The following is a 27,466-nucleotide window of genomic DNA, read 5'->3' on the forward strand; positions in this document are numbered from 1 at the left end:
GTATGAGCCAATTTTTTAAGCTTGAAAACATTGTATGAGTCTTTACTTTTGGGTGTGTTTGATTTTGAAGAGAAAAATAAAATCAATGAAAGTAAAATCAAAGAAAGATAATTTGAAAAAGAAGAATTAGATTAAAAATAAAACGATATGTTATATTGTTTGTTTTAAGAGAAAAGATGAGAAATAAAATAAAAATAATATTGTAAAGTTGTTTAGAAGAAATAAAATTGAAAATTTAATCCACCATACCCACATGTTGCACTAGGCAAATTGCTTCTGCACCCTATGTGTTTTCTGTTTTCCAATATAATTTTTGGCAAATTTAAGTATGAATTTTGTGATTTTCATGTTATTAACACGAAATTCTAATCGATTGAATTAATAAATCAATTATGTTATAAAATAATTAATATTGTTATATATAACATTAAAATTTTTAATGTATACTGTATATGTAAATTTTGTAACAATTAATTTTGCTGCATTAAATATATTATAATAAAATTAATTGTCATAAAATTTATTATGTAAATTTACATGTGCATTAAATATATATTAAAAATTTTAAAAAATTAATTTTTCGATTTTAAATAAAAAATAAAAAAATTGTAATCTGCATGTTCATACCGATCAACGATCCATATGTTCATACGGATCGACAATCTGTATGTTCATATGAATTAGCAATCCGTATGTTCATAAGGATTGTGGTATGTACGAATCGACAATCCATATGTATGTAAGGATTATAATTTTTTTAAAATGTTTTGCAAATTATTTTTTTAAAAAAATTCTAATGTATATTTAATACACATGTAAATTTAAATTGTCACAAAATTTATTATGTAAATTTATATTTACATTAAGTATATATTAAAAATTTTAGTGTTATATATAACGGCATTAATTATTTTATAACATAATTGGTCTATTAGTTCAGTTGGTTAGAGTGTCAACATATTTTCTTTAAAAAATTTAAGAAATTCATAATATGTTCATACTGATTGTTAATCCCTAAATTTGTTAGGGATAATTTTGAAAAAAACAGAAAAAGCATTGGGTGCACAAGCAGTTTACCTTGGTGCGCAAAGCAATGGCCATGCTCCAGGGGTGATTATATGGATATGGATCGACCATCAACGCAAATCTAATTGAAGGAGAAAATTCATTTTTTTCCATTCTTTTATTAGGGTGTTGCTAGGTGCACCCAGCATTATTGCTGGTGCACCCAACATTTTTTTAAAATACCAAAATTGTCCCTGCGCTTTTTTCGCATTTGTGATGGGTGTGTATGAGGGTGGTCCGTAAATCGTACTAATCAAGTTGATCCGTAAGGTTGATATGGATCAAATTGATCCGTAAGGTTGATACAGATCAAGTTGATCCGTAAGCCTTTTACGGAACAATACGAATCAACTTGATCCATAAAAATCTTACGGATCAACTTAAATGACTTACGGATCAAGAATATTTTCGTCATTTTACCTTAAGTGATGGTGCACCAGCAATAATGCTGGGTGCACCTAACAACACTCCTTTTATTAATTGTTGACTTTGTTGGAGATGAGAATAAGCCCAAAGATTTGGTTGTGACTTGAATCAAACCAATCAAACCTGTTTAATTTTGAGGTTGAATTACGAGTTTTAATATCTGGACATATTGACTCATTAATTTGTATTAAATTATTATTATTATTATTATTATTATATATATATATATATATATAAGTAATTAATTCAAGTTGTTGCAGCTAAGATGGTTATAGAGCATCTATTTTGTTTTTTAATTTGTTTCAAATTATTTTAGTTTTAGTTGAAATTTCAGTTGCATTACTCATTTGATTATTTGGGAATGTTGGAATTTTCAAACTATGATGTAATAGTTTTAGTTTTTGGGTTTTTAGGCTTTGTAGGTATAGTATTTTTTTTATCATATTTTAATTTTTAAACCATGTTTAACATAGTATCTTAGTCTATGTGATGATGACAAATAGATAATAATGTGATTTCTCTCCTAATTTTTTTTCACTATTTGACTACACTTAATAATAATAAGTAATGTATTACAATATTTCATTTAATAAAAATTTTATCTTATAAAAAATATGACAATTTAAAAAAGAACAAACAAAATTAAATGTTTTGATCCGTTGACTTAACCCAAATTATTTACATACGAGTTGATTTTGATTGAATTTTATTTTTTTCTTGAAAAGTCAACCCAAACCAACTGGTTTAAATTTGATTGGATTAGATCACATATTTAACCAAACCCAAACCAAACTGACTCACTTACCATCCTACTCTTAATCCTTATTTAATGAATCTCACTTAAATTTTTTAGTTTTTAATAATTTCTAAACAATAAACAGAATATATTAAAAAAATTGTTAGAAAATATGTTGTTATCACTTCTTTATCTATGTCACAAATATACTCTTTTTATACAAATTGAACGTAAAAACCCTGCAGACCAAAAAAAGTTGTAAATTTTTCCCTTTATTCTACCTTTCAATATTTAATTATGAATAAAATCAAATTAAAATGAAATAAAATTAAGTTACCATCCATTATTTAAATATTATATTATGATAGAATTAAAACAGATTAAAAAAAACCTAATACCATTGGAAGAGAAGAAAAAGAGACGCATTAAACAGAATGAAAATACCTTACATCATGTTCCATTTTATTGCGTCTTTTTTTTAATCTCATTTTATTCCATCTTATGCAATACACACAATAAAAACCTATAATCATTTTTATTTCATTCTAGTCTATTCCATTTCATAGGGAGAGGAGATCTGCATTAGAGTTACAATTATATCAACATAGGATCAAATATTATGTAAGAGTCCATCAACAATAAAACCTCTTCAGACAAAAGGAACATAATTTACAAACAAACTTATTGTGATTTACTTCATTCCATGGTCTGGACACTACAGCAATAATCATAATTTCAAAATCATCCTCTTCAACTTGAGAATGAATTACTTCTTGCCACTTTGCATCATAGAAAGTGAGAAACTTTCTTCACATACAACTCTGCCTTCTATTGTTGGAGAGGGGGGATGAATGAACAAAGCAATTATGCAGCAGTCAACTAATGTTGCAAAAAGATACATCTCTCATCCAATCACCTAGAAGCGAGCCCAGCATCTAGTGCATTGTGCAATACAGTCTCCCTTACAATCAACATTATAACCCAAAACTTTTGGATTTCTAAGGAGAAGTTTCCTAAGAGAATTTCCCTTAATACTCCACTGCTCCTCCAGGATCTTTACATTGCCTTTCAACTCTTCCTCTAAATTACATCCAAGAACTTCTGGAAACTTTTTAAGCAAAATGGACAGATCATCGTCAGAAAGATTTAAACTCCTCAGATAGTCTAATACTCCATTTACTGTCTTTAATTTCGGAACTTCCTTACTACGTTCTTCTCCCCAGTAAGGGGAATGAATAAGACCAAATGCTTTTCCAAGTATCTTGTCCTTTTCTTCATCACTAAAGTTAAATGCAGAAAGAGCTTGTTTACATGCTTCCCACATGCTTTGATCCTCATTACTTGTGATTATATTTTCTATCTGTGCAGTTGAGTGCAATATCCATTGTTTGGAAGAAAGATTCGAGGTCCATGTTTCTGCTGCTACACTTGGTGAAAATCTACAAGAAAATCTCATATTTGGCAGTGGAATACTTGATGATGCGGCAGCAAGATCAGTCTGCATGATCATTATAATTTTCAGACTCGGACGACTATTATTAGCCTTGCGTATGAAATTTATACACAATTTTGGGATAAATAAAAAAAAACAGAAATGTAAGTTGAAATACATTTTATGAATGTGTAATATTATTGTCTGTGATGTGTGAAGACAGAATAAATAGCCCAATTGCCGCATGATTAGATTCAAATCTCTACACTGTTGTAACTCAAGGAGAATTGTCAAAACATGACTTCGGTAAAGTTTAAGAAAAGGTTCAGATAAACAGCGTATACATTTTTTTTTTTAAAAAAATATGGGAGCTCAATACTTAGGCCTTCAACTCCGATATTTAACTCTTCAAGAAGCAAGATGAGGATGGGACACCATAGAACAAAGAACAGTGAATTTTACTTTTCTGAAGTTTCTACACAGAATATTTTAAAAACTGGTATTCAGTTGTGAAAAAAATAGTATTCTCTAGCAGCATTTCAAAGTCTTGGATTTTCAGTTCTGGATCTTCATCTCTTTCTTAATGTGCAAAATTATGAAGTTCCTTGCTAGCCGTTATAGGATAGGGAGTAAAAAATGTAACATATGTTAGGTAACTAAGCATTTTTGCAAAGCCTGAAATTCCACCAACAAAAATACAAAACCATGAAAGCATTCTTATACACTTCAATCCAAGAAGAAAGACATCTGGATATCAAAATTCAGCTTATGGGAAGTTAAACATGTCAGCACAGTATTCAATACAAAATCTCCATGATAATAGAATGAATGCATACTGACGGATTCCTCTTTTAGGACAAAATAGCATTCACTCTTCAGTTTATAATAGCATAAACTAGTACCCGTTTTCTGAATAAATAACCATCCAAAAACATTGAGACGGCCATCATTCAGCCAGCTTGATGGATTATGAACAATGAAAAGGCTAACATAGTCCTATCCAAAGCAAAGATGGCAAACTTTAAACCCTTGACTTGCCAACGAAAAGCATTAGCCATCAACCGACTTCTCTCCAATTTCCACATAGCAAGCAAACACAAATACACAATAACCAACCGGACAAAACTTACATACAGTTCCTTAGGTGCTTTTGGTGATGTTTTCCAATCAGAATTGGAGTTTCGCTTCAGTAATCTTTGTTAACCTTTAATGCAAACCTTTATTTCACGGATAATTTTGATTGAAGGACAGCACCAAAAGTGCCTATAGAACAGCATCTAAGTTTTGTCCTGGCCAAAATTCAAAGAAGCTGTCTTCTACACTTGCCTACATCATCACTATTTACATTATTACTGATGACAGAACAAGAGAATCCCCAATTCCTAATTACAACCCACCTTTTACTGATTAACATCCATTCTAAACTTTTAACAAAACCGCTTTCAATCTTTCCCTGGAAATGCCCATAAAGAAAATTATAAATATGAATTTTGTTTTATCAATCATTCCACATAAACCAACCATTTCCAAGCAAACATACACATGAAACTACAAAAAGAAAGAGAAAAAACAGATTTTAAAATGCATTTACCTTGCAATAGCAAAACTGTGCTGAAGAATCAATAATAAGTAAAGGGGAATTCAACCTCTTTCCTAGCATCCCTGCACTAGCAAAATAACACATAAGTATCGGATTATAGTAAACAGTAGTAAATTACAATATGGGGGAGATAAGAAAGTGAAAAACAAAAAAGGGTACCCAATAAAAGCAAAAACAACTTCTCCCACCTACACTACACCATTAAGATTAAAGCAAAGTCAACGCTCTATAAAAGTCACAAAAAATCAATGACACCCAAAAAGCAAATTCCTCATATTCCCCGTGTTGAGTTCAGATTTTGAATGTGATAAATAGAACCAGAATTTCCCGTGTTCAAAGAAAAGGACAATAAATGAAAGAATAGCAAAGAAGAGGAAGAAAAGGATTGGAAAGTTGAAGGTACCAACCAGAGCGTCGAGAACAAGGAGGCAGCGTCAAAGATGCGAACTTGAGACTATCCATCGACGCTCTTATGCTTCTTCGCTAATTCGCTTACCCAACACCATAACCAAAAAATACTGTTTTGTGGAGTTTTGAGGTTGTAGTTCTACGTTTTGGTGGTTCAGAAAATTACACATAAACCTTTTTTTTTTAAATATATATATATATATAATTTCAAGATTCGAATATCTGACATCAAAGATTAAATTTTAATGTAAATACCCAAATTAATACATGAGAGCTCACAAATTGATATAGTAAAGTTTTTGAATAAGAAAAAATATAACAAATTAATTCTAAACATAATTTAATGGTGACGAAAGTAACTTCATAGATTTATCATATTTTTTGAAAATTCATAAATTAAATTTATATTTTTTTATATTTTAATAATTAATTTATAATTAAATTATACTTTGAGAATGAATTTAACTATTTATTCTAAAATTTAGATAGATTACAAATTAATTATTAGTAAGTATAACTTAAAAAATAAAACTTATGATAGTATTATTCTTCAATCAGAAGTGATATTTTTTTTTAATGTTGTCCAATCTTTTTCATTTTAAAAATGTAAAAGTATTTAAATACTAAATATTATTATTTTTAACTATTTTTAAATTAACTTTATTCCATTTTAGACAAATATTTTAAAATAAAACATATGAAAGGAATGAATTCAACATAAAGTGTGTAAATGTTCTTAATAATTTACCTATTATTTTATATCTTTAATTAATATTTAAAATAAATAATCATAATTTATCTTATATAAAAAATTGTTTGTGTGCTTTATTTTCTATTTAATTAATTATATGAAAATATTTTGTTAGTATAATATGAATATCATAACTTTTTTTTAACCATATGCATATTATAATTTTAGTTACATTGTTTTATATAAAATAAATATAATAATGAAATTAACATTTTTAATTGATAAATTTTGCATTTTTTTTCTTAAAGAAACTTGATGAATGATGTTGTTTTAATTTATGCTTTTATTTTTATTGATTTTTTTGCCTAAATATGTCTATGATATTAAAATTAAGCAAACCTAAAAATAATAAAAAGATCAAGATAAAATAAACAAAAAGGAAACTCATTAAATTTCATATTTAATAAATAATTATTATGTAGTAAAATAAAAAAGTAATTTAGTGAAAATAAAAAATGATTTAAATTATCCAAGATAATAAAATAACAAGTAGTATTAAGAAAAAATGTAAACATTATACAAAATCTCATTTAACAACTTGTGAGTTTTTTTTTTCTATAACATCATATACAAAATTGTATTAAAAAAAACTGTGCAAGTGAAAAATCTTTGGAGAACTAATTTCTCAGTTTGTAAAATATTTTATATTATTTATGTATTATTTGGATAAATATATATACTTTTATTTTTGGGTGAAAAAATTATGGTGACCGTATTATTTTAAAATTATTTTTCGCCTATGGCACGCCATATGTTCTTTTGAAGGAAAATGATGCTTTCCTGGAGTTGCTTCATTTATAGTACATCATTTTCAAGGTTTTAGTACAGTAAAATCTCTTCTCTTCCCGCAACTAAAGTTCATCTTTGTTTAATCAAATAAAACTTTATTATGCGAGATCTTCCAAAACTGGATCAAATCAAACCATGATAAAAAAAATTAAACGATGATCTATTTTCCGAAACTAGAAATTGATCTACTATGTGAGATCTTCTAAAACTAGATCAAAACACAATAATATATATTTAATAGAACCCAGAAGATAATTAATAATGAAAGAAATATTATATATTTACAGTTTCCTTCAATCAACTTTTATAATAATTATTTTAAAAATAATATTAATGATGATTTATGATTCAACGAAAATATCTGTATAATACATTATTATTAAACTTATTAATAATTAACATATTAATCAAATCTCACATATTTCTCTATAGTATATATCAAAGTGGAAAAGGAAAAGAAAGAAAACAGAAAGTTCAACCCAATCTTTAAATCCCAATCATTAAAAGATTATACCCTTTATTGTCCTCTAATTTCAGGGGGAAAAATAAAACCCATTTTCGCCCCAGTCCCCGGCGGCGCACCGTCGCCGGCAACCCTTTCTCTCTCTTATTTACTCTTCGTCTGCTTTGCTCATACATATCCTCCATTTTTTTTTTGCATTAATAAAAAATTGAAAACTCAAACCATTTTTTTCTTCTTCTCGCAATCAAAAAACACACACAAATCAACCTTCGTCTTCCATCGCTTGCTTCACACTCTTCTTCACCTCTCACCCACCGAAATCTACACCACCCCATCACACCAAAGTGTCCAAGTTTGAATCTTTGAGGAAAACGAGCACGTGGGTAACGGTGCTTGTTAGAGAGAGAAAGAGAAACAGTGTGTGTGAAACTGTGAATCATTGTTATGGTATGGCTCAGCAGAGGCAATCGGGAATGGAGAGGTTTGGGGTGAGAGATCTGCACCACGCCAACGGCGCCGGCGATCACGTCGCCGTCGGGATTCGCGGTGGCGCCGCCCTCAAGCAGCCGCGGCTCCGGCGATCGGCGCGATCGGACAGGGCCACTCACCTGTCGGTGGCCGCAATCCTCGTTTTCCTCTTCCTCGTACTTGTCGTCACTGTGCTCGTATTCTCTTACATTTCTAGAGACGGTGAAGTTCTGCTTTCAATGAGTCTTTTCTTTTTCTTTCTCTTTCTTTCTTTCTTTCTCTCTTTTATCACATTGCCTTTGTTTTCTATTGGGGGTTCTTGAGCACCTATGTGAGTCAACATTGTGGGTTTTGCATGAACCTGAGTGTGATTTCTTGTTTGGTTGCTGGGGTGGGAGAGGGCTTTGAATCTGTGATTTTTCTTGTTTAATTGTTTGGTTTGGGTTTTTCAGTTGGTTGAATTGGGGCTAGGTTATTCGGGGAAGTAATAGATTGAGTTCTATGGTTTCATTTGTTGTGTCGGTGACCAAATGTTTGCTTTTGCTTCATCATCTTAGTTCATTTTGTTGTTATTAATTTTTTAGATTAGTTTGTTTCTGGCTTTTTAAGATTGTAAATCTGTGGTTGCAGAAATAAGTAACAATGGTGGCGATAGTGATGATTTAAAGAGTGATTCTGATTTTCTTACAAATGTACCACGGATCCAGAGGAAGAAAGTCCTTGACTTTGGGCATGGCTCTGGGGGACATGGCCGGGATTCGAGATATTGGGATAGGGATGATAGGAGAAGGGATGGTGATTACGGCGAGGATATGATGGAGCAGACGAGTAAGGATCATGGAGATGAAAATGCTGAAGATGATGCTTCTGTAAAGACGGATCATGATTCAAAGTCTTCTCAGGATGGTTTACAGCGGAGAGGTGATGGCTTGTATAATGAAGCTGGACGTCATGAGTTGAAAAGGTATGAGGCAGAATATGAGGCTTCTTTGAAGAATCTGGGACACTCCACTGAAGATGATGGGAAAGTGTCGCATGACACTGATCTGGAAAAGAAGAATGCAGCGGATGACATTGATGATGAATATGATGACTTTTTTGATTTTCACGATGCTCAAATGGAAGATTCTGGTGATAGCAAAAATATGAAAGTAAAACATTCTAATTCTAGTGTGCTAAGCTTGGACAATGAGGTTCAGAAACAGAAAGAACCTAATGATTCTTTTGATGAGGAAAACAACGATGATGTTACTTCTGAAGATGTTGAAGGGACATCTTCCTTTAATAAAAAAAAATCTCATGATGGAAAAACAAATGCTAAACATGCAAATCCTTCTAATGGACAATCAACTAGAAAATCACATCCTGAAACAAAGAAGAAAGCCAAACGACGCAAATTTTCAGGTGAAATTCATTGTTTCTGTTGGCTTTTTATTATATCATGCAAATTATTTTAGTTGTATTAAATTCCTTTCAAAAGTCATTTGCATCTGTATTCAGTATCAATATTTATTTGTTACTCACATTACTTGCATGGGCATTGACTAAGCATTGGAATTTTTAATTGGAAGTGATTTACCTCCAAACCAGTGAATACTTGGAAACTTTTTAGTCAATATACATCTCATTACTTGGGTCGGTTCAACCTTAGAATTAGAGTGTGACAGCATCATAACTACCTTAAGTTTTATATCAAAAGATGCTGAAATAATTGTTCAACTGTTCTGATTAAAAATGGAACAGTCTACATTCAAGATGTCAGAATCATTGCTCGTGTTGCTTGGTCCCTCCTGGTTTTCATTTTATTTTCTATTCAATGAAAAGAGCAAGGGGCATGAGGAACTTATGTAGATTATAGTTAGTTTGAGTTCTTATTATTTTGTTCAGTGGCTATAAATTTTGTAAATGAATTTTTATTATGCTCCATAATTGTTCTTCTGCTTCATTGGTTACCTGCTTTATGCCATTTGGTGAGCTACAGAGAACATTTGTCGAATCTCCAGCTTATGATTAAATTAGCATAATACTCATGGTCTACAAATGTAGTGGTTCTGAATCATCTGATCAATTTGTTGATCACTCCATCTGAACACTGGAGCCAAATATTTTAGGCTGATTATCAGTAGAAAAGTGGCAAGTTTCTGGGTCTATTTGAAGTCTAAGGACAAAATATGTGAATACTCTATTTATTAATGCCTTTTTAAGAAGTGTTTAGGACTTTTTTCATTTCTGGTCTGTCAATCCGTAGATGATTACCTAGATATGGAAGTTAAAATGAAATCACATGGCGAATACAAGTTTAAATTATATCTTACATCTGCAATATTTTGAGGGCGGGGCAGTACAGGACGGCATGTTTATTATATTCAGAATAACAGATAAATTGGTCTTCTATATCTAAGGTGTACTGAATGTGTGTCTGAACAAGATCACACGGCTCTGATACCAAAACCCACATTTTATGATGGAACCAGAGTCTATCTTAGATCCACTAATAGGCCACCTACTATATTGTCCATGCACCAAGCCCAAAAGTGTTAGGCATGAAGGGGGTGTATTGGGAAAAAACCCAAGTCCTACATCGGTTAGACATAATGCCAAGATAGAGTGTATAATAAGACTATAAGTTGGGGGTAACCCTCACCCTACAAGCTGGTTTTGTAGAGTTGAGTTAGGGCCAAACCACATTGTAAGAGGTCTAATCAAGATGGTTTCTAACTTGTTAAACATTATGCAATATTTAAAAACTATGATGTTTTTCGTATTTAAGTAGATCTCTGGTTTAAATTGATTGCATAGGAATGTGTACAATTATGGTTTATGTGTGATTAGATTAGTTTTTTCTCTTCACTTCCTGCTGTCACCTTTTTTTCTCATGTAACCAAGTTTGACAAAATTTACTAAATGATGTTCTTAAAATTGATTTAGAATCACTAATATTTACTAAGTTTGACAAATTAATATAGTTTACAAATGGTTCCAATTTTATATAGCTATATCTAATTGGTTTTATTTTAGTCTGTTTTAAGGCCACTTTTAGATTTTCCAAACACTCCTAGAGGGGTTTTGTTCATGATATCTCCATTTTTTTCACTAAAGTATAAAATGAAGAAAAGAAAGAAGCTGTCCTTGACATGCCACCTATTTTACAGGATCCTGTGAGATGAAATTGTTAAACTCGACTTCGCAGCTTGTAGAACCACTAGAAAGTCGAAAATTTTCAAGATTTAACTTACAGTACACAGAGACAGAAGAGAAGCCCCTGGGAGATGAACAATGGGTGCCCAGATTTGCAGGTCATCAGAGCTTAGAAGAGAGAGAAAGTTCATTTTTGGCACGTGATCAGCAAATAAACTGTGGTTTTGTTAAAGGTCCTGAAGGGTCTCAAAGCACTGGATTTGACTTGACAGAAGATGATGCAAATTACATCAGCAGGTGCCACATTGCTGTGATTTCATGCATATTTGGAAATTCTGATCGCTTGAGGACCCCAGCCACCAAAACAGTAATGCTTCTACTTTATCTTCTATTTCAGTTTGTGGGGTTGGAGAGGTGTTTGTAGGTGAAAAATCATGTGTGAATTTTCCAGTAAAATATTACTTTTTTTTGGTATAGTAAAATATTTCTTTATTTCAAGTTCCATTCACATACAAATGACAATGCTTTATTCACTGTGCTGCATCTATAATTATTCTGATCTAAATCTGTTTTGAATTTTGATTATAAGATGGCTCAAAAGTCTCTAGTCTGTAGGAATTGGACACCAATTGTTTGTGTTTTGACATGGTTTTAAGCATATGCCTCCGTGTTTGTTGTTTGGATAATTCCTCCCCAAGGAATTTCTCTGGTCCTAACATTTGACATGAACATGATAAGTTGTAATTAGTCGGTTGTGTCCTTAACTTCTGGACTAAACATTGATTTGACTTTTGAGAATACTGTAGTAAGCTGCTGGGATCCAATTGCAAGGTATGGGATTTGAGTTCCATGTTAGAAGTATGGGATTTTGGTGCGAGGTTTATAAGGTCTTGGACTCTCCGACAGTCCAATTATAACGGCTAACTTTTGTAGTGTGGTTCTCCTAATGTTCTTATTAATTTGTAATTTGGTATCAATAGTTTTTCACCATATGTCTCAACTGCAAACAAGTGGTGTGAGTGGTAACTCTAGCATTGCAGTGCTTGCCCAAAACTAATCAAAGGGCAAGTGCACAGCTGGCCTGCATAGGTGCCAAGGTTGCAATGCGTGGTGGGATGTTAGGATCCCATTTCAAGGTATAGAATGAGTCTCGCATTGGAAGTATGGGATTCTAGTGTGGATATAAGGCCCTGAGCTCTCCAACTATAACGAATGACTTTTGTGGTGTGGTCCTCCCAAGGAGAATATCATAGGCCAACAAAGACACATGAACTTTTCAGCAATAAGATAAGCAGATATTTGGGAATTGATTGGAATGGTATAATTACTTTGCAGAAACTGAAAGGCATTCAACATTAACATTCAGCAATACTTAACACGCAGTAGGAGAAAAATAAGTTTCCCTGTAAAAGTTGGGTATTAGATGTTTGGCTTCACAGCTGGGAAAAAATGGATACTCTCTTATTCTTTCAAATTTGTAAATTGCCTAGGTGCCTAGGTTTAAGGTACAAAAGATTTTATCCACACAGCATTACCCACTGATATAGTAATTACTTACCTTTCTCAAAATTGATTTTTTTTTATTAGCATTGAGTTTTTGGTTTTCAGAGTTGTTTGTTAGAACTATTGAAATCTTAAGGACAGAGCTTCTTACATGTGGCTAACCATAAACTTTTGCTGTAATTGCCACAAAATATGTTTTATTGCATTGATCTAAGTCATCATGATTTCAGGTCACTCGATTGTCAAGGAAGAATGTCTGCTTTGTGATGTTTACTGATGAAATTACAATACGGACACTTTCTTCAGAAGGTCATGTGCCTGATAGAATGGGTTTCATTGGCTTTTGGAAATTAGTGGTAGTGAAGAATCTACCCTATGATGATATGCGGAGAGTGGGCAAAATTCCTAAGTTATTGCCGCATCGACTTTTTCCTTTTGCAAGGTGAGACTGATATGATAAAACATGTGTTCTTTTGAATTTGCCAGTATTGATTTAGATGATGCTTTAATCATGGCAACTGCTTGGTGGCATTAAACACCAAGACAGATATGTTGATGTGATAGATTTTGAGAGAATGTAAAATTGAGTTTATCATTGATCTGAAAAATGATTAGACAAGTTACAACCAACAGTGTCATCTCTATATAGAGAGAGACTTAACTGTAAACTAACCCTGACAGTTACTAACTAACTACAGTTAGTAACTGTAACTACCTGACAGCTAGTGACAGCTCACTGACAGGTAACTAACAGAACTAACACTAAGTAAAAGTCAATACAGTGGAGTAAGAATACTCTAATATGATGATGTATCACTTTAAAATGAAATGGTGAAAAATTGATTTAGGTGGTTTTGGCATTTGATTCTTTATTATGAATGTAATTGTAGACCAAGCTGTTACTGTTAGTGTTGGAAGGAGGAAGGTAAAGTAGAAACTATAGAGTGTGATAGTAGTATAGACCTAACTATTAGGTTTTACTACTGATAAAGAACCTTATACTTGTACAAAGCTAAAAGGTTATTGCATGATGAATCCTTGATGGGATTGAATGATGAACGAGATTTATGTGGAGTATTATGTCAATTTTGATTAATGATTTATTGGCTTGAATATACATGGAATTACGGCTTCGTTATACTTGTGGATGCTGCTGTGTTTTTCAATGTTTTAAAAGTTGGAGGTGTTTCTATGAAAATTCCAGACTGCCTTGGTATGTAATTACGGTTAATGCTTAAATTTTAGTGATTCTTTAAGTTCCCCAACCTTCCTAGCCTAAACTGACTTAGAAAATGAATCTGTGTGAATTTCCTAATTTTAGAATCTTGGTTTTTGGAGCAGTCAAGTCCTTATTTCAGTGGGGATTAACAAAATTACAAATCCATTTTTTATGTAGTTTTCTGTACATAGGTATCTTAAATCTTAAAACAGGTTTCTTATTGATTTTCTTGTTATAAGTTGATTATTTAGTTACTTTCCATTTTGTATACAATTTTCTTATTTTCATTTTCTTATGTGTTCTATAATTTATGACTTTGCTTTTCTTTCAAATTTCTTTTCAGGTATTCAATTTGGTTGGATAGCAAATTACGGCTGCAGCTTGATCCTTTACTTATCTTGGAATATTTTTTGTGGCGAAAGGGTTATGAATTTGCAATATCCAATCACTATGATCGGCATTGCGTGTGGGAAGAAGTTGCACGGAACAAGAAATTGAACAAGTATAATCATACAGTCATAGATGAACAATTTGCATTTTACCGGGCTGATGGACTGGAAAAATTTGATGCATCAGATCCAAATAAGCTTCTTCCAAGCAGTATGTTCTGTTAATGATTTTTTTTTTTTTTCTTCTGTCAATTCTCGAAATTTGTTGATTAAATGTACTGAAATGACTTATAATATCTTTTGACAGATGTACCTGAAGGTTCTTTTATTATCAGAGCACACACTCCGATGTCAAATTTGTTTTCCTGTCTGTGGTTCAATGAAGTTGACTGGTTTACCCCTCGTGATCAGCTGAGTTTTGCATATACTTATCAGAAGCTGAGAAGGATGAATCCGGACAAACCTTTTCATCTGAATATGTTCAAGGTGAAGAAACTTAAGCACAGCTACATGTTGATAGTTTCTTTGCGTTGTGTCGTAAGGTAGATGCTCTAGTGGTAGTGATGAAAGTAGCATTTAATGTTTTTTCTTGTCTTTTTATGTCCAGGACTGTGAAAGGAGACACATAGCCAAGCTGTTCCGTCATAGGTTGGACGAGAAGAGGATAAATCGTCAAAAAACAACAGAATAACGCGAGTTTTTATTAACATTTTTATTGCTATTGAGCTTGATATGATGTACTTGGCCACCAGTTTCTTCTATATCTGTTGAAGTTGTGATTCCCTGCTGCTGGCCATCTGCTGCAGAGTTTGTGTCACAATTCACATGATGATTCAGTGACTTATGCTTCAGCACAGGTGTTTACCATGGAAGTGAAGTGGTGTTTCTCTACAGTGCTGCTGTGCCATCCATGGAAACATAATTTTGTGGTTATGTTTTATCATATCCCTTCTCTTGTATCCATCCATTTGTGACATAATTCATTTATGCCTTGGGAGCCAAGCAAAGCTCCCTCACCATTACTTCCACGACTATGGCCCCAGCTCATATTTCTTTTCTAATTTGGGATTGTTTGTATGTAGAAATTTTTGACAGGCCATTCATACGTTAGAAATCTGACTCGTGATTCTTATTGATTTTATTACTAAATATTTCATTATACTAGCCCGGATAAGTTGTTAAATTAAATGTGTACCACTCTCTACTAAACTCCTTCCCTCCCCAAATTTCCCACCTTCTCTCTATCTTCCTTTGTTTTGAGGTTACTACTTGGTGCCATGCAGATAGTTTGCACTTTGCATCTCAAAAAAGTAATATTGGCCTATTCTAGAAGACACTATCGCTTTACACCGTTTTGTATAGTAACATTTTTGTATCTCGACCGTGATGTTGACTGTGGTCCTCCTTTTTGGGTTGAAGTGTCCTGTTAGGTGAACTAAACCTCTGGCTTAATTTAAAACAAATAGATTCAAGTATTATTTTGAATTTATTTCACAAGTTTCCGACATGTAGTCGATTGAAATGAGGTTTTAACTACAATAATTATGAGCATATGGATTATTGTTTAGGAGTTTTAAAATAAAGTTTAAAGCAATCAGAATTAATTTTAAAAGAAATTTGAGAAAGAAAGCAATTTTTTTTTTTAAATTTGTACATGAAGCAAGATTAACTCTAAGTACTAGACATATAAAGTTTTTAAAAGAAGGTTCTTTCCTTATGTACCTCATCTCAATCAAAATTAAACTTCAACAAAAATAAAAGTAATAAACTTAATGTTTTAAATATATTTCGGTCCTTGTTTTTTATCTCAATTTTTGTTTTCATCTTTATATTTAAAATCTTGTTTTTTAGTCATTAAAATTTTATAAACTTAGGTTTCAATCCTCATAGTTTTATTTTATTTTGATTTGGCCTTTATAATTTTATTTTATTTTACTTACATTTTAGTTCATCCAATATCTTAAGCATTGGTCTAATGCTATCATACTTGTGACTGTACAATTGTTACATCATTATTTAATGTTATTATTTGATAATAAAGACTAAACTAAAAAATAAATTTAAAGGATTAAATTTTTTAAAATAAAATTGAAATTAAAATTCTTTATTTTATTGGAACCAAAAGATTATTTAAATCTATTATTAATGTGATTATTTATTTATTTATTAATTAATTAAGAAATATTTTTTTTATATTTTTAAGGTAGTTATTATCAAATTTAACAAATTTAACATTTGTGTTAATTTGTAACTGAACATGGTAAAACGAGTTTTAGATAGTTAATATATGTATTAATTGTTTATTAATAAAAAATATATAGGAAAAAAATATTTAAACCAAAATCAATTTATTTTAATATGCATAAACGTTACATCACATGAAAGTGGAAAGTACAACAAGAAAGTGGTGACCTAGAGCTCAGATGAAGGTCTTTATTATCAGTTTGCTCTTAATACTTTTATCTTAAAATTCTAAGCTATTTGTAAAATTCCATCACTCCCAGACTAGAGAAGGCACGACAAGCAACTTGAAAATTTGAAAATCCAGAGAGCTTACACAAAGTCTCATATTGTTTCTGAGTTCTTTCCCTTCCACCAACAGTGATAAACATGAGGTTGTCAAGAGTGGAAACAAGCTGGGATTCTTCAGTTGGTTCGGGTTCTTCTGGCAATATGAACTCCACCACAATCACCTTCCCATTTGGAGACAATGCTTTGTGACAATTCCTCAGAAATTCTATGCATTTTTCGTCTGACCAATTGTGGCATACAGCCTACAACAATATCATCAAGGACAGAAAAAGAGTTACCACCTTAACAATGAGATACTTAGATTAATATATCAGGTCTCTCATGTGATGAGTGATGACCATAGAAATATAGGGTTTACTATATGTGTATACTAACCTTCAGTATTATGGCGTCACCCTGTGGAACTCTTGCAAACATATCGCCTCCAACATGCTCAATCCCTTAACAAAATTTGGTTCTTTGCTGATTAGTAACTTGACAGTTTAAAACTGAAAGTAGAAGTATGTTTATATCAATTAATATTTTGATATATTTGTCATAAAACACTATAATAGGCTACCTGGAAGGGGTGGTGCATTTTCAATCACTTGGGGAAGATCAAAGTTAATTCCTTTAATTAAAGGGTATTTGGAGATTATCATTTTTAGATTTTGTCCATTGCCACCTCCTACGTCAACCAATGTTGATATTCCCTCAAATCCAGTGTATATTTCAAGTATTCTACTCATCTCTGTTGCACACAAGTTGGCCATTGACTTGTTAAAGATTTGGTTCATTTTTGGATCCTTTTCCATGTACTGGTACATTGTTACCCCATGAATTTTCTTGAACAAGTCAATGTCTGCATCAACCATGGCTTCCTTGAAGTTCAGCCTGGAAAGTTAAGAACATTGGAGCAAAGAAAGATTCTTTCATTTTAAAATGTACCAAAGACAATAATGATTATTTTTCTTTTCAAAATGCAACACATACATACATACATACATACACCTGTCCTCTAATGTGATATACGTATATAGGAGTTAAAATCACTGACCAAACTTGTAAGAGTGGTGGATAACAGACAAATGTTGTGAATGAAGCCAAGTAGCCCCTAGTTCCGTCAGGGACAAAGTATTGTCCAACTTGTGAGAGTCCGTAAACTGTTTCAGTGGCACCATGGTGTGTGGTGCGAGTGGAAGTAGTAAGAACAGAATAACTAGCAAGCAAACGCAGCATGCGGTCAAGCCTATTAGGCTGGTCAGGGTGTTGTGTTGGGAGCTTAGAAGCAATTTCATGGGATGACATAAAAGAACCAGCTGGTGTTGCCTTAGCAATGATCTCAAACAAGTTGAGCTCAATAGCAGCATTCAGTACTGCAGGGTACACTAGATTAGTACTAAGCAGCATTGCAGACAGACAAGCACCATCCTCAGTCTTGGTCATGACATTGGATTCCCCCATGCTTGCTTCTTTTAATTTTGATGTTTTTTTTTTGGTTAATGATGTGTTGTTGGCTTGCTTAGTTGCTCTCCAGTGTGTCCTTTTTATAGGCAAAACTTACCTATGGTGGTTGGTGGATAGTCCTAGTGGGTGCCTTTAGGACCAAAATAAAAGTCCTTCACTTTAAATGTTATATGACATTTAATAAAATTATTACTTATAATCAAATGAGTGAGTAAGGATATAAAAGAAATTTAATCTTACATAAGTTAAAAGTTAATTATTGTTGCTTATATATAATTAACACCAAAGAAAAAGTGATTTTATTGGTTATATAAAAGCTAGAAAGATATTGCTGCCTGATTTGTGACTCGAATTTCCTTAATTCTATGGGTCACGGTTAAATAGCTAGCAACAAGTTCTTTTAAGTGAGTAGGCGATTAAATAAGAGGGGCGGAAATAGAATGCTTCTTCTTCTATCTACCTCCCCCATTAATTTCTTCCCTTTAATGAATTGATATACGAAAATAATCATGGCTTAAAATAAACTTGCAACCGTGTTAAGGTGGAAAAAAGAAATGTAATAAATTTAAATAACAAAGCGGCAATTTCTAACTAAAAACACAGAAAAAGACTTGATAAAGTATACTAATAATCATACAAATAAGTAAATGTTATTTAATAAGAAGCATGTGCTGGTGACTAGTGACTAGTGACTAGTGACTAGTGACTGGGTGAGAACATTTAATAAATTCAAATCCTCAGCATGCATACATGTTCAGGTGATGTGCTGCCATACTAAAGGGACACAAATAATAATGGAATAATAGCCCTTGTAAAGAAGAGTAGCTGTGGCATGCAGTTCACTTAATTGCTAAGTTTGCTTCTGCTTCTGTCCCCTTCATGGGTGAGTTACCATACTTCTCTTGTGATTAATTAATTCTCTGTTAGGGGCTTTGTCCCACCACAATCAAACAAATAAAGAAGTAATTTTTTAAAACTATTTTCAAAAGTAATACTTCATCTATTATAAAATAAGTGTCGTTAAGTTATTTTATATTATTAAAAAAAGTTAATAAATAAATAAAAAAGAATAATAATTTTACAAAATTAATTTTAGTATTAATATTATATTAAAAAATTAAAGTATTAGTATCACATTAAAAAACTAAATACAACACTTACATTGGAAAAAAAAATTTCTAAATGAGATACTTATTTTGGGATGGGAGAATATACTTTTTTATTTTATAAAATAAAAAAATTAAAGCATCTAAAATTTGTTTTGCTTTTTTTTGCCTCGTACAGTTCCTCTTCTCATACTTTTTCAAAATTTGTTTTAATAAATATTTTAAAAATTATTAAAAAACACAATTAAGCACACCATCATTATCAAGATAAAGAGAGGCAAGGGCACACATCCATATTAAATGAAGCATTGAATGCACGAGACCATTCAAATCATACCACATTGATGAGAAATGTTATTCCATATTATTTCTACTCAATCAATCTAGGAATAAAAAAATATGAGTCATGTCAAATGTAATCTAATTTAGTTGGTTAAGTAAGATGCATAATTATTGTAAATTTTGGTATTATTTATTATTTTCATGAATAAAAAAAAAGAGTGATAATAGCACACTTTCTAATGCTACAAATTTTCTAATAGATTATTTGTTGGATGAAAAAGTTGAAGATCCAATTTTGTGATGGAGACTCGATTTAGGTATAGGCTTGAATGGATGTAGCACGATGGTGACACCCAATGGTGGTGGTGTACATAGCAACAATGAAGTACCTGCAAGTACTCCAACACCCAAATCAGTGTTCGAGAGAGTTAATAATGAAAGTATAGGTGAATTTTGGCGAGAAAGTTTGTTAGATGGTTGAGGTCACATGACATTTTGTGACTTGTTTTGGGGTCATGAATTCCTTGCCGGCCTCCTTGTGGTGATCTATGCTTCTCAAGTTGTCCATCTATATAAGTCGGTCAGAGCATAAGACCTCAATTCGAATACCCCTGTATAGATATTATTCCAAAACAAAGTCTTTTGTAATATTGGTTAAAATTTATTAAAAATTACAAAATTAAAAAAAAGTCATTAAATAAGAATTGAGACTCACCAAATTATGTGCTTTCTAATATATTCAACAATAATCCAGTTCAAAAGAATTTGTCAGATAATATTTACTAGTATTTTTCATAAAACAATCAATTATTGATGAGAAAATTGATTTTTGATATTACATCTGCATGCCTAATAAATTTTTTAGGCACCTGTTTTGATTTTTTGGATTTTCCTTAGGTTGTTGTTATGTGATAATACTCAAACTCAAGGATGAAGTTAGTTTAAAAAAATAATTTTATTACAGTGAGGTGAAAACGTATCTTTCTTATAGGTTATTCAATTATTATAATATTACTAATTTTGATTAATTAGGTAAGAAATAAATAACTAATTCATTAATACTAATGAAAACAATTGCATTTACTAATTTTTAAGTGATAATTAATCTCATAATTCAAAGAATAATTTCCCACCACTGTGGTTTATATTGTTAATAGGCTAATGAAAGCATTTACCTACGCGGAGAACAAATGAGTGTCTCATTATTAATAGGCTTTCTTTTTGCAACCGACATTTTTTTAGTCATTAATAGACTTTACAATGAAAATTAGAAATTATCACATTTGAAAACCAGTTTATGTTTCTTATAATTTGGAAAAAAAATGCACTCATTCATTTTTAATTATCAATTTTTTAAAATCAGATTAGTGATTGAACCACTAAATACACTAGTTTAAGATTCAGTAGTTTAACCGTTTAATCATGATTGAATTTGTTTTACATTTTTTAAAATTTTATATAATATTTAAGTAATAAAAATTAATAATAGTTGAAAAAGACCGCTTCAAACCAATTTTTGCACCAAGTTTGGATTGATTCGATTGGTTATCACCAATTTTGAGATGTCTTGATTTTCCTGGAGTGGATAGACTGATCACCTGACTGATTCTTTGTCTGGTTGATCTAATCTCATTTTTTAAACAATGATAATTATTTAAAAAGTGATCTTTAAGATAAATTAATTCTAAGTCTTTTAGTCTTCTTAAATCCTTGTTTTTGTAATAATTATTTTTAAAATGCACGGAAAATAACAAGGTTATGAGAAAAATTAATTATAAAAGAAGTGAAACTCAAGAAACAAAACTAAAATATTTAAAACTATAAAGATCTAAACTCAAACCTTTAAAATATAGATCAAAATAAAAAAAAAATTATATAGACAAAAAATATATTTGAATCAAACCAATTTTTACACAAGTTTGGATCGATTCAATTGGTTATCACCAATTTTAAGATGTCTTGATTTTTCTGGAGTGAGTAGACTGATCACCAGACTGATTGATCTAATCTCATTTTTTAAATAATGATAATTATTTAAAAAGTAATCTTTAAGATAAATTAATTATAAATCTTTTTGTCTTCTTACATTCTTGTTTTTATAATAATTATTTTTAAAATGCATGAAAAATAATAAGATTATGAGATAAATTAATTATAAAAGAAGTGAAACTCAAGAAACAAAACTAAAATATTTAAAACTATAAACATCTAAACTGAAATTTAAATATCAAAATAAAAGAAATTATATAGACAAAAAATATATTTAAATCGAACCCAAATTATTTTAATACGCATAAGCATTACATCAAATGAAAGTGGAAAGTACAACAAGAAAGTGGTGACCTTGAGCTAACATGAAGGTCTTTATTATCAGTTTGCTCTTAATACTTTTATCTTAAAATTCTAAGCTATTTGTAAAATTCCATCACTCCCAGACTAGAGAAGGCGCGACAAGCAACTTGAAAATTTGAAAATCCAGAGAGCTTGCACAAAGTCTCATATTGTTTCTGAGTTCTTTCCCTTCCACCAACAGTGATAAACATGAGGTTGTCAAGAGTGGAAACAAGCTGGGATTCTTCAGTTGGTTCGGGTTCTTCTGGTAATATGAACTCCACCACAATCACCTTCCCATTTGGAGACAATGCTTTGTGACAATTCCTCAGAAATTCTATGCATTTTTCATCTGACCAATTGTGGCATACAGCCTACAACAATATCATCAAGGACAGAAAAATTAAGAGTTACCACCTTAACAATGAGATACTTAGATTAATATATCAAGTCTCTCATGTGATGAGTGATGACCATAGAAATATAGGGTTTACTATATGTGTATACTAACCTTCAGTATTATGGCGTCACCCTGTGGAACTCTTGCAAACATATCGCCTCCAACATGCTCAATCCCTTAACAAAAATTGGTTCTTTGCTGATTAGTAACTTGACAGTTTAAAACTGAAAGTAGAAGTATGTTTATATCAATTAATATTTTGGTATATTTGTGCTAAAACTATATAGTTGGCTACCTGGAAGGGGTGGTGCATTTTCAATCACTTGGGGCAAATCAAAATTAATTCCTTTAATTAAAGGGTATTTGGAGATTATCATTTTTAGATTTTGCCCATTTCCACCGCCTACGTCAACCAATGTTGATATTCCCTCAAATCCAGTGTATATTTCAAGTATTCTATTCATCTCTGTTGCACACACGTCCGCCATTGACTTGTTAAAAATTTGGTTCATTTTTGGATCGTTTTCCATGTACTGGTACTTTGTTACTCCATGAATTTTCTTGAACAAGTCAATGTCTGAATCAACCACTGCTTCCTTGAAGTTCAACCTGAAAAGAAATTGGAGCAAAGTAAGATTCTTTCTTTTCTTCTTTTAAGGAAAAATTTAAATTAGGACCTACATTTTGGGTCATATGGACTAAATACATGAACTTCATAAAAAATGTGTATTTTTAGTCTTAACTTTTTTTTTTTAATGAGACCACAATATCTTTTATGTTCATGGGAAGCAATCTTGTTCATGCAAATATTTATTGCAGTTTCATATTCAGTCAAACTTAAGAAGATTAATAATTAAACTAAAACAACCTCATACGAGTTGTGATCCACACGATCCATCAGTCATAACTTTACTTTCAAACTCTGTCTGGAATTTTTCTTATTAAAAGTTAAGGTATTAACTAATTTTCACTTTAAAATGTACCAAAAGACAATTATGATTTTCTTTCCCTATATTTATTTATGTGTCCTCTGTATGATATATGCAATGGAATTAAAATCACTGACCAAACTTGTAAGAGTGGTGGATAACAGACAAATGCTGTGAATGAAGCCAAGTAGCCCCTAGTTCCGTCAGGGACAAAGTATTGTCCAACTTGTGAGAGTCCATAAACTGTTTCAGTGGCACCATGGTGTGTGGTGCGAGTGGAAGTAGTAAGAACAGAATAACTAGCAAGCAAACGCAGCATGCGGTCAAGCCTATTAGGCAGGTCAGGGTGTTGTGTTGGGAGCTTAGAAGCAATTTCATGGGATGACATAAAAGAACCAGCTGGTGTTGCCTTAGCAATGATCTCAAACAAGTTGAGCTCAATAGCAGCATTCAGTACTGCAGGGTACACTAGATTAGTACTAAGCAGCATTGCAGACAGACAAGCACCATCCTCAGTCTTGGTCATGACATTGGATTCCCCCATACTTGCTTCTTTTAATTTTGATGATCTTTTTTTGGTTAATGATGTGTTGTTGGCTTGCTTAGTTGCTCTCCAGTGTGTCCTTTTTATAGGCAAAACTTGCCTAAGATGTTATGCTGCGTAATTTGGTGGATAGTCGTAGTGGGGGGCTTTACCTACTCCTTGTGATTTTTTTCATTTTGAATCTTATTTGATTGGTTTTTTGTGGGCGGTGTTGGAATAACTAGTAACCAAGTCAAGGACTTCGACCGGTTTTTGCTGTTATTAATTTCATGTAATCAACAATGAATAAAAAGAGACTAGACTTAATTATTAGTAATGTTCCTGACAGATAAATTGAAAAAAATAAATACCGAATAGATATATTAGCCAAACGAAAATGATTTTTTCCCATCTAATGGTTGGATATGAATAATGGGTATAAGAAGAGAGAAATATAATCTTTGATATCGGTTGGAATTTGTGTCAGTCTTATTATTTTGAAAATGGAATCCAATATTCAGTGAAACTTAATATAAATTTCACCTAATAAAAAAGTGTATGGAAAGAAAATAGTATTATTTTTCAAAATTTAATGTTCCTGTAACTTATGATTCCCTTGGGCGCTAATAGTATGATGTGAAAGAAGCCGAAGAAACCCCCAATCCCCAACCCCCCCTATAAAAAATAAATACATAAAATTACATTTCAATATTTTAAAACATATATACTCTCAGAATGATAGCATACTAAAGCATAACCGAGAAAACATGTATCTTGTGTTTGACTAGAAGGACATTATATTTGATGCTTTATTGATTGTGGCTTGTCTTAGGTTTTCTTAATTTCTTTGTTTTATTTGAGTATTGCTATGCAACTTTGAATTTATGTACTATGTTTATCTTTCAGGGGAGGGGTTAAAAATTAAAATAATTAAAAAACTGTCTCCTGTGGACCAGAGGCGGTTTCCATTCAACAAAACTGAAAGGTATTGCTGCTTGATTTGTGATTCTAATTTCCTTGATTGATTCTATGGGTAAGGTTAAATAGCAACAAGTTCTTTTTAGTGATTAGGTGATTAGATAAGAGGGGGTAGCATGCTTCTTCTATATCTACCCCCACATTATTTGCTTCCATATAATGAATTGATAAATGAAAACAATCATGGCACGAAATAAGCTTGCAACCGTATTAAGGTAGAAAAAGAAATAAACAATAAAAGCAACAATTTCTAACTGATCATGAAATTACATAAACATACTGATAAAATATAATAACCATACAAATAGGTAGATCTTATTTCAGAAGCATGAGGTGTGACTAGCGACCGAGAGATGAGAACACTTGACTTCTGGTGACTAGCATACATACATACATACATGTTTAGGGGATGTGCTGACCAGAACAAAATATAAATTTAATCGGTTAGTCAATAAAAAATAATTGTATAAGATTTTTAAAAAATTAATTTAAAAATCAATAAATTTTTATTATAATATATAATTTGATGTTATCGTATATATTAATAGATATTTATATTTTATTATGAAAATTTTATAAAAAAAATTAATGAAATAAATAGTGTTTGATTAAACAGATACAATGATTTTTTTTATCGTTTTATAGTAATTTTTGTGTGTTGATAACTTAAAAATTATATAACAGAAACAGACACTTACCAATGTAATATAGTTCTCCCAAAATTTTGTTGTAATTATTATAAATTTTTCCAAATTATAATAATTGGTCACAATTTACTATTGAATATATTTGTCGCACTTTTTATATTTTCGGAAACTAAATTTTGTATTTTCATATTTCAAGAACGCATTTATCGACGGAGTGAAAAAACGAAAAGTCAAATAAATATTATATGACAAATGTGTCCATACGTTGACAATTAGAGGTGGTAACATTGACAATCATTTCAGAGATAAATTCGTCCCTCTGTAGGCTATTTTATTAACGGTGACGGACATAAATTAATGATCAGATATATTTGTCGCATTTTTTACAATTTCGAGAACTAAATTTTATATTTTTATCTTTCAAGGACGCATTTGTCAACAAATTACACATTCAAAGACAAAATATTTATTTATCCTAAAATTTACTTAGAAGTAAAAAATTAAGGATGAAAATTACAATTTAACCTACTAAATACCGTTGATCTTCATGAAACGCAACTAATTAAGTGGGTTATTGCGCTGATGACCAATCCGATAGTGAGGCACCTGAATTATGGATGGGCTTTAGCTCTAAACCAAGATCAAGAATAAATGAATTAAAGTTGATTAAGTCCATCATATCAATGGTAAAAAGTCAAAAGAACAATGCTGAAATATTAATTGTTCTATTTCTCGTCGGCCATTTCATGCCAAAGCGACATCCAAGATTTTTTCATGACTGTTTGCCCCTCAACGACAGCCTTTGTGTTACATATAATGAGTCGAACCAGTGAAAGCAAAAAACGTAGTATAAAACATTTTGAGACACACAGAACATGAAAATAGCAGATAATTATTTGAGTCCTCATACATAACGTTACAAAAAGAAAGATCTTTGATGGGCCTACGTACGTTAATGGATCATAGAAGAGTTCATTAAATGTACGTATCAATCATAAATATATAGTAACTACCAGTCTACCACCCAGAAGCATTTATTAATTAATTACTTAAAAATATAGAATTTTTTGATAGAGTAATTAAAAATATAGAATGTTAGTGTGTTTAAAATTTAAATGATTTTTTTTATCATAATTCAATATTATAAAAAATCATAATTTGGAATTATCATAAAATAAAAACTAATACATAAATTAAAAGTGAGATTATTAAAAAAATTAATAATTGAAAATAATCTATATCTTTTGAAAGTTTTCCATGTATAAATGTTTCTTTTTTCAGTAAGTTGCATTCTTCAATTTTCTTTGCTGTAAATAAAAGTCTCTAAACTTGAATTACTCTTCAGTCATGAAACAACAATATATAATTGATCATGACAAAATACTGATCAAACCCTGTGATTATGCATGCGATCAATAGCATCTCAGAGAATTATGTTGTTATTTAACTTTTGTACATAAAATAAAATTAAAAATTCTTCTTTTTTATCAACTAAAATCCACGCCTTATTAGTAATGATTAGCTAAAATATTTTCTTAATTGTAGTTAAAATTATTTCTATCAACATTATCATTATGAATTAAGGTTATTTTTCATATAGTAAAATATTTATTTTATTTTACATAAGATTCTTCGATTTTCTTTATTATAAATAAAAATGTTTAAAGTTAAATTACTCTTCAATCATAAGACTGCAACATATAATTTTTCATCACAAGACATTGGTCACACCTTGTATTTGTATTGCACGTAATCATCAGCATATATATCAAAGTATTATGCTGTTTAACTTTTTTTACAAAAAAGAAAATTCTTCTTTTTTATTAGCTAAAAATTCACATGTTATAACTGTTGGTTAGTTAAAGTGTTTTCTTAATTATAATTCAATTACTGTTAACATCATTA

General features: G+C 31.1%; 3 protein-coding genes across 7 annotated transcripts; 1 reads left to right on the plus strand and 2 right to left on the minus strand.

The window, feature by feature from the left end:
* Positions 1 to 2,743: 2,743 nt before the first annotated feature.
* Positions 2,744 to 5,821, minus strand: LOC114403891. Of its 2 annotated transcripts, none has more exons than XM_028367108.1 (3): positions 5,667 to 5,821; positions 5,251 to 5,321; positions 2,744 to 3,725 (listed from the first exon to the last, which is right to left on the minus strand). In XM_028367108.1, exons 1-3 carry the CDS (start codon positions 5,719 to 5,721, stop codon positions 3,144 to 3,146), a joined length of 708 nt encoding a protein of 235 aa, XP_028222909.1. In that variant the 5' UTR covers positions 5,722 to 5,821; the 3' UTR covers positions 2,744 to 3,143. The 2 variants fall into 2 exon arrangements, with proteins under 2 accessions (XP_028222909.1, XP_028222911.1); XM_028367110.1 differs by having other exon boundaries at positions 5,251 to 5,326; positions 5,667 to 5,812.
* A 1,859-nt stretch (positions 5,822 to 7,680) lies between these two features.
* Positions 7,681 to 15,596, plus strand: LOC114403350. Its single transcript, XM_028366264.1, has 7 exons — positions 7,681 to 8,360; positions 8,769 to 9,542; positions 11,291 to 11,643; positions 13,010 to 13,221; positions 14,342 to 14,598; positions 14,695 to 14,873; positions 14,995 to 15,596. The coding sequence occupies exons 1-7, from the start codon at positions 8,120 to 8,122 to the stop codon at positions 15,076 to 15,078; spliced, it is 2,100 nt and encodes a 699-aa protein (XP_028222065.1). The 5' UTR covers positions 7,681 to 8,119; the 3' UTR covers positions 15,079 to 15,596.
* Positions 15,597 to 16,718: 1,122 nt separating this feature from the next.
* Positions 16,719 to 24,032, minus strand: LOC114401452 (isoliquiritigenin 2'-O-methyltransferase-like). Of its 4 annotated transcripts, none has more exons than XM_028363963.1 (4): positions 23,551 to 24,030; positions 17,479 to 17,792; positions 17,295 to 17,359; positions 16,719 to 17,161 (listed from the first exon to the last, which is right to left on the minus strand). In XM_028363963.1, exons 1-4 carry the CDS (start codon positions 23,955 to 23,957, stop codon positions 16,865 to 16,867), a joined length of 1,083 nt encoding a protein of 360 aa, XP_028219764.1. In that variant the 5' UTR covers positions 23,958 to 24,030; the 3' UTR covers positions 16,719 to 16,864. The 4 variants fall into 4 exon arrangements, with proteins under 4 accessions (XP_028219764.1, XP_028219762.1, XP_028219763.1 ...); XM_028363961.1 differs by lacking the exon at positions 23,551 to 24,030 and adding an exon at positions 17,896 to 18,434; XM_028363962.1 differs by lacking the exon at positions 23,551 to 24,030 and adding an exon at positions 17,956 to 18,432.
* Between the last annotated feature and the right edge of the window lie 3,434 nt (positions 24,033 to 27,466).

The sequence above is a fragment of the Glycine soja genome, chromosome 20 (genome assembly GCF_004193775.1).
Source record: "Glycine soja cultivar W05 chromosome 20, ASM419377v2, whole genome shotgun sequence".
NCBI lineage: Eukaryota > Viridiplantae > Streptophyta > Magnoliopsida > Fabales > Fabaceae > Glycine > Glycine soja.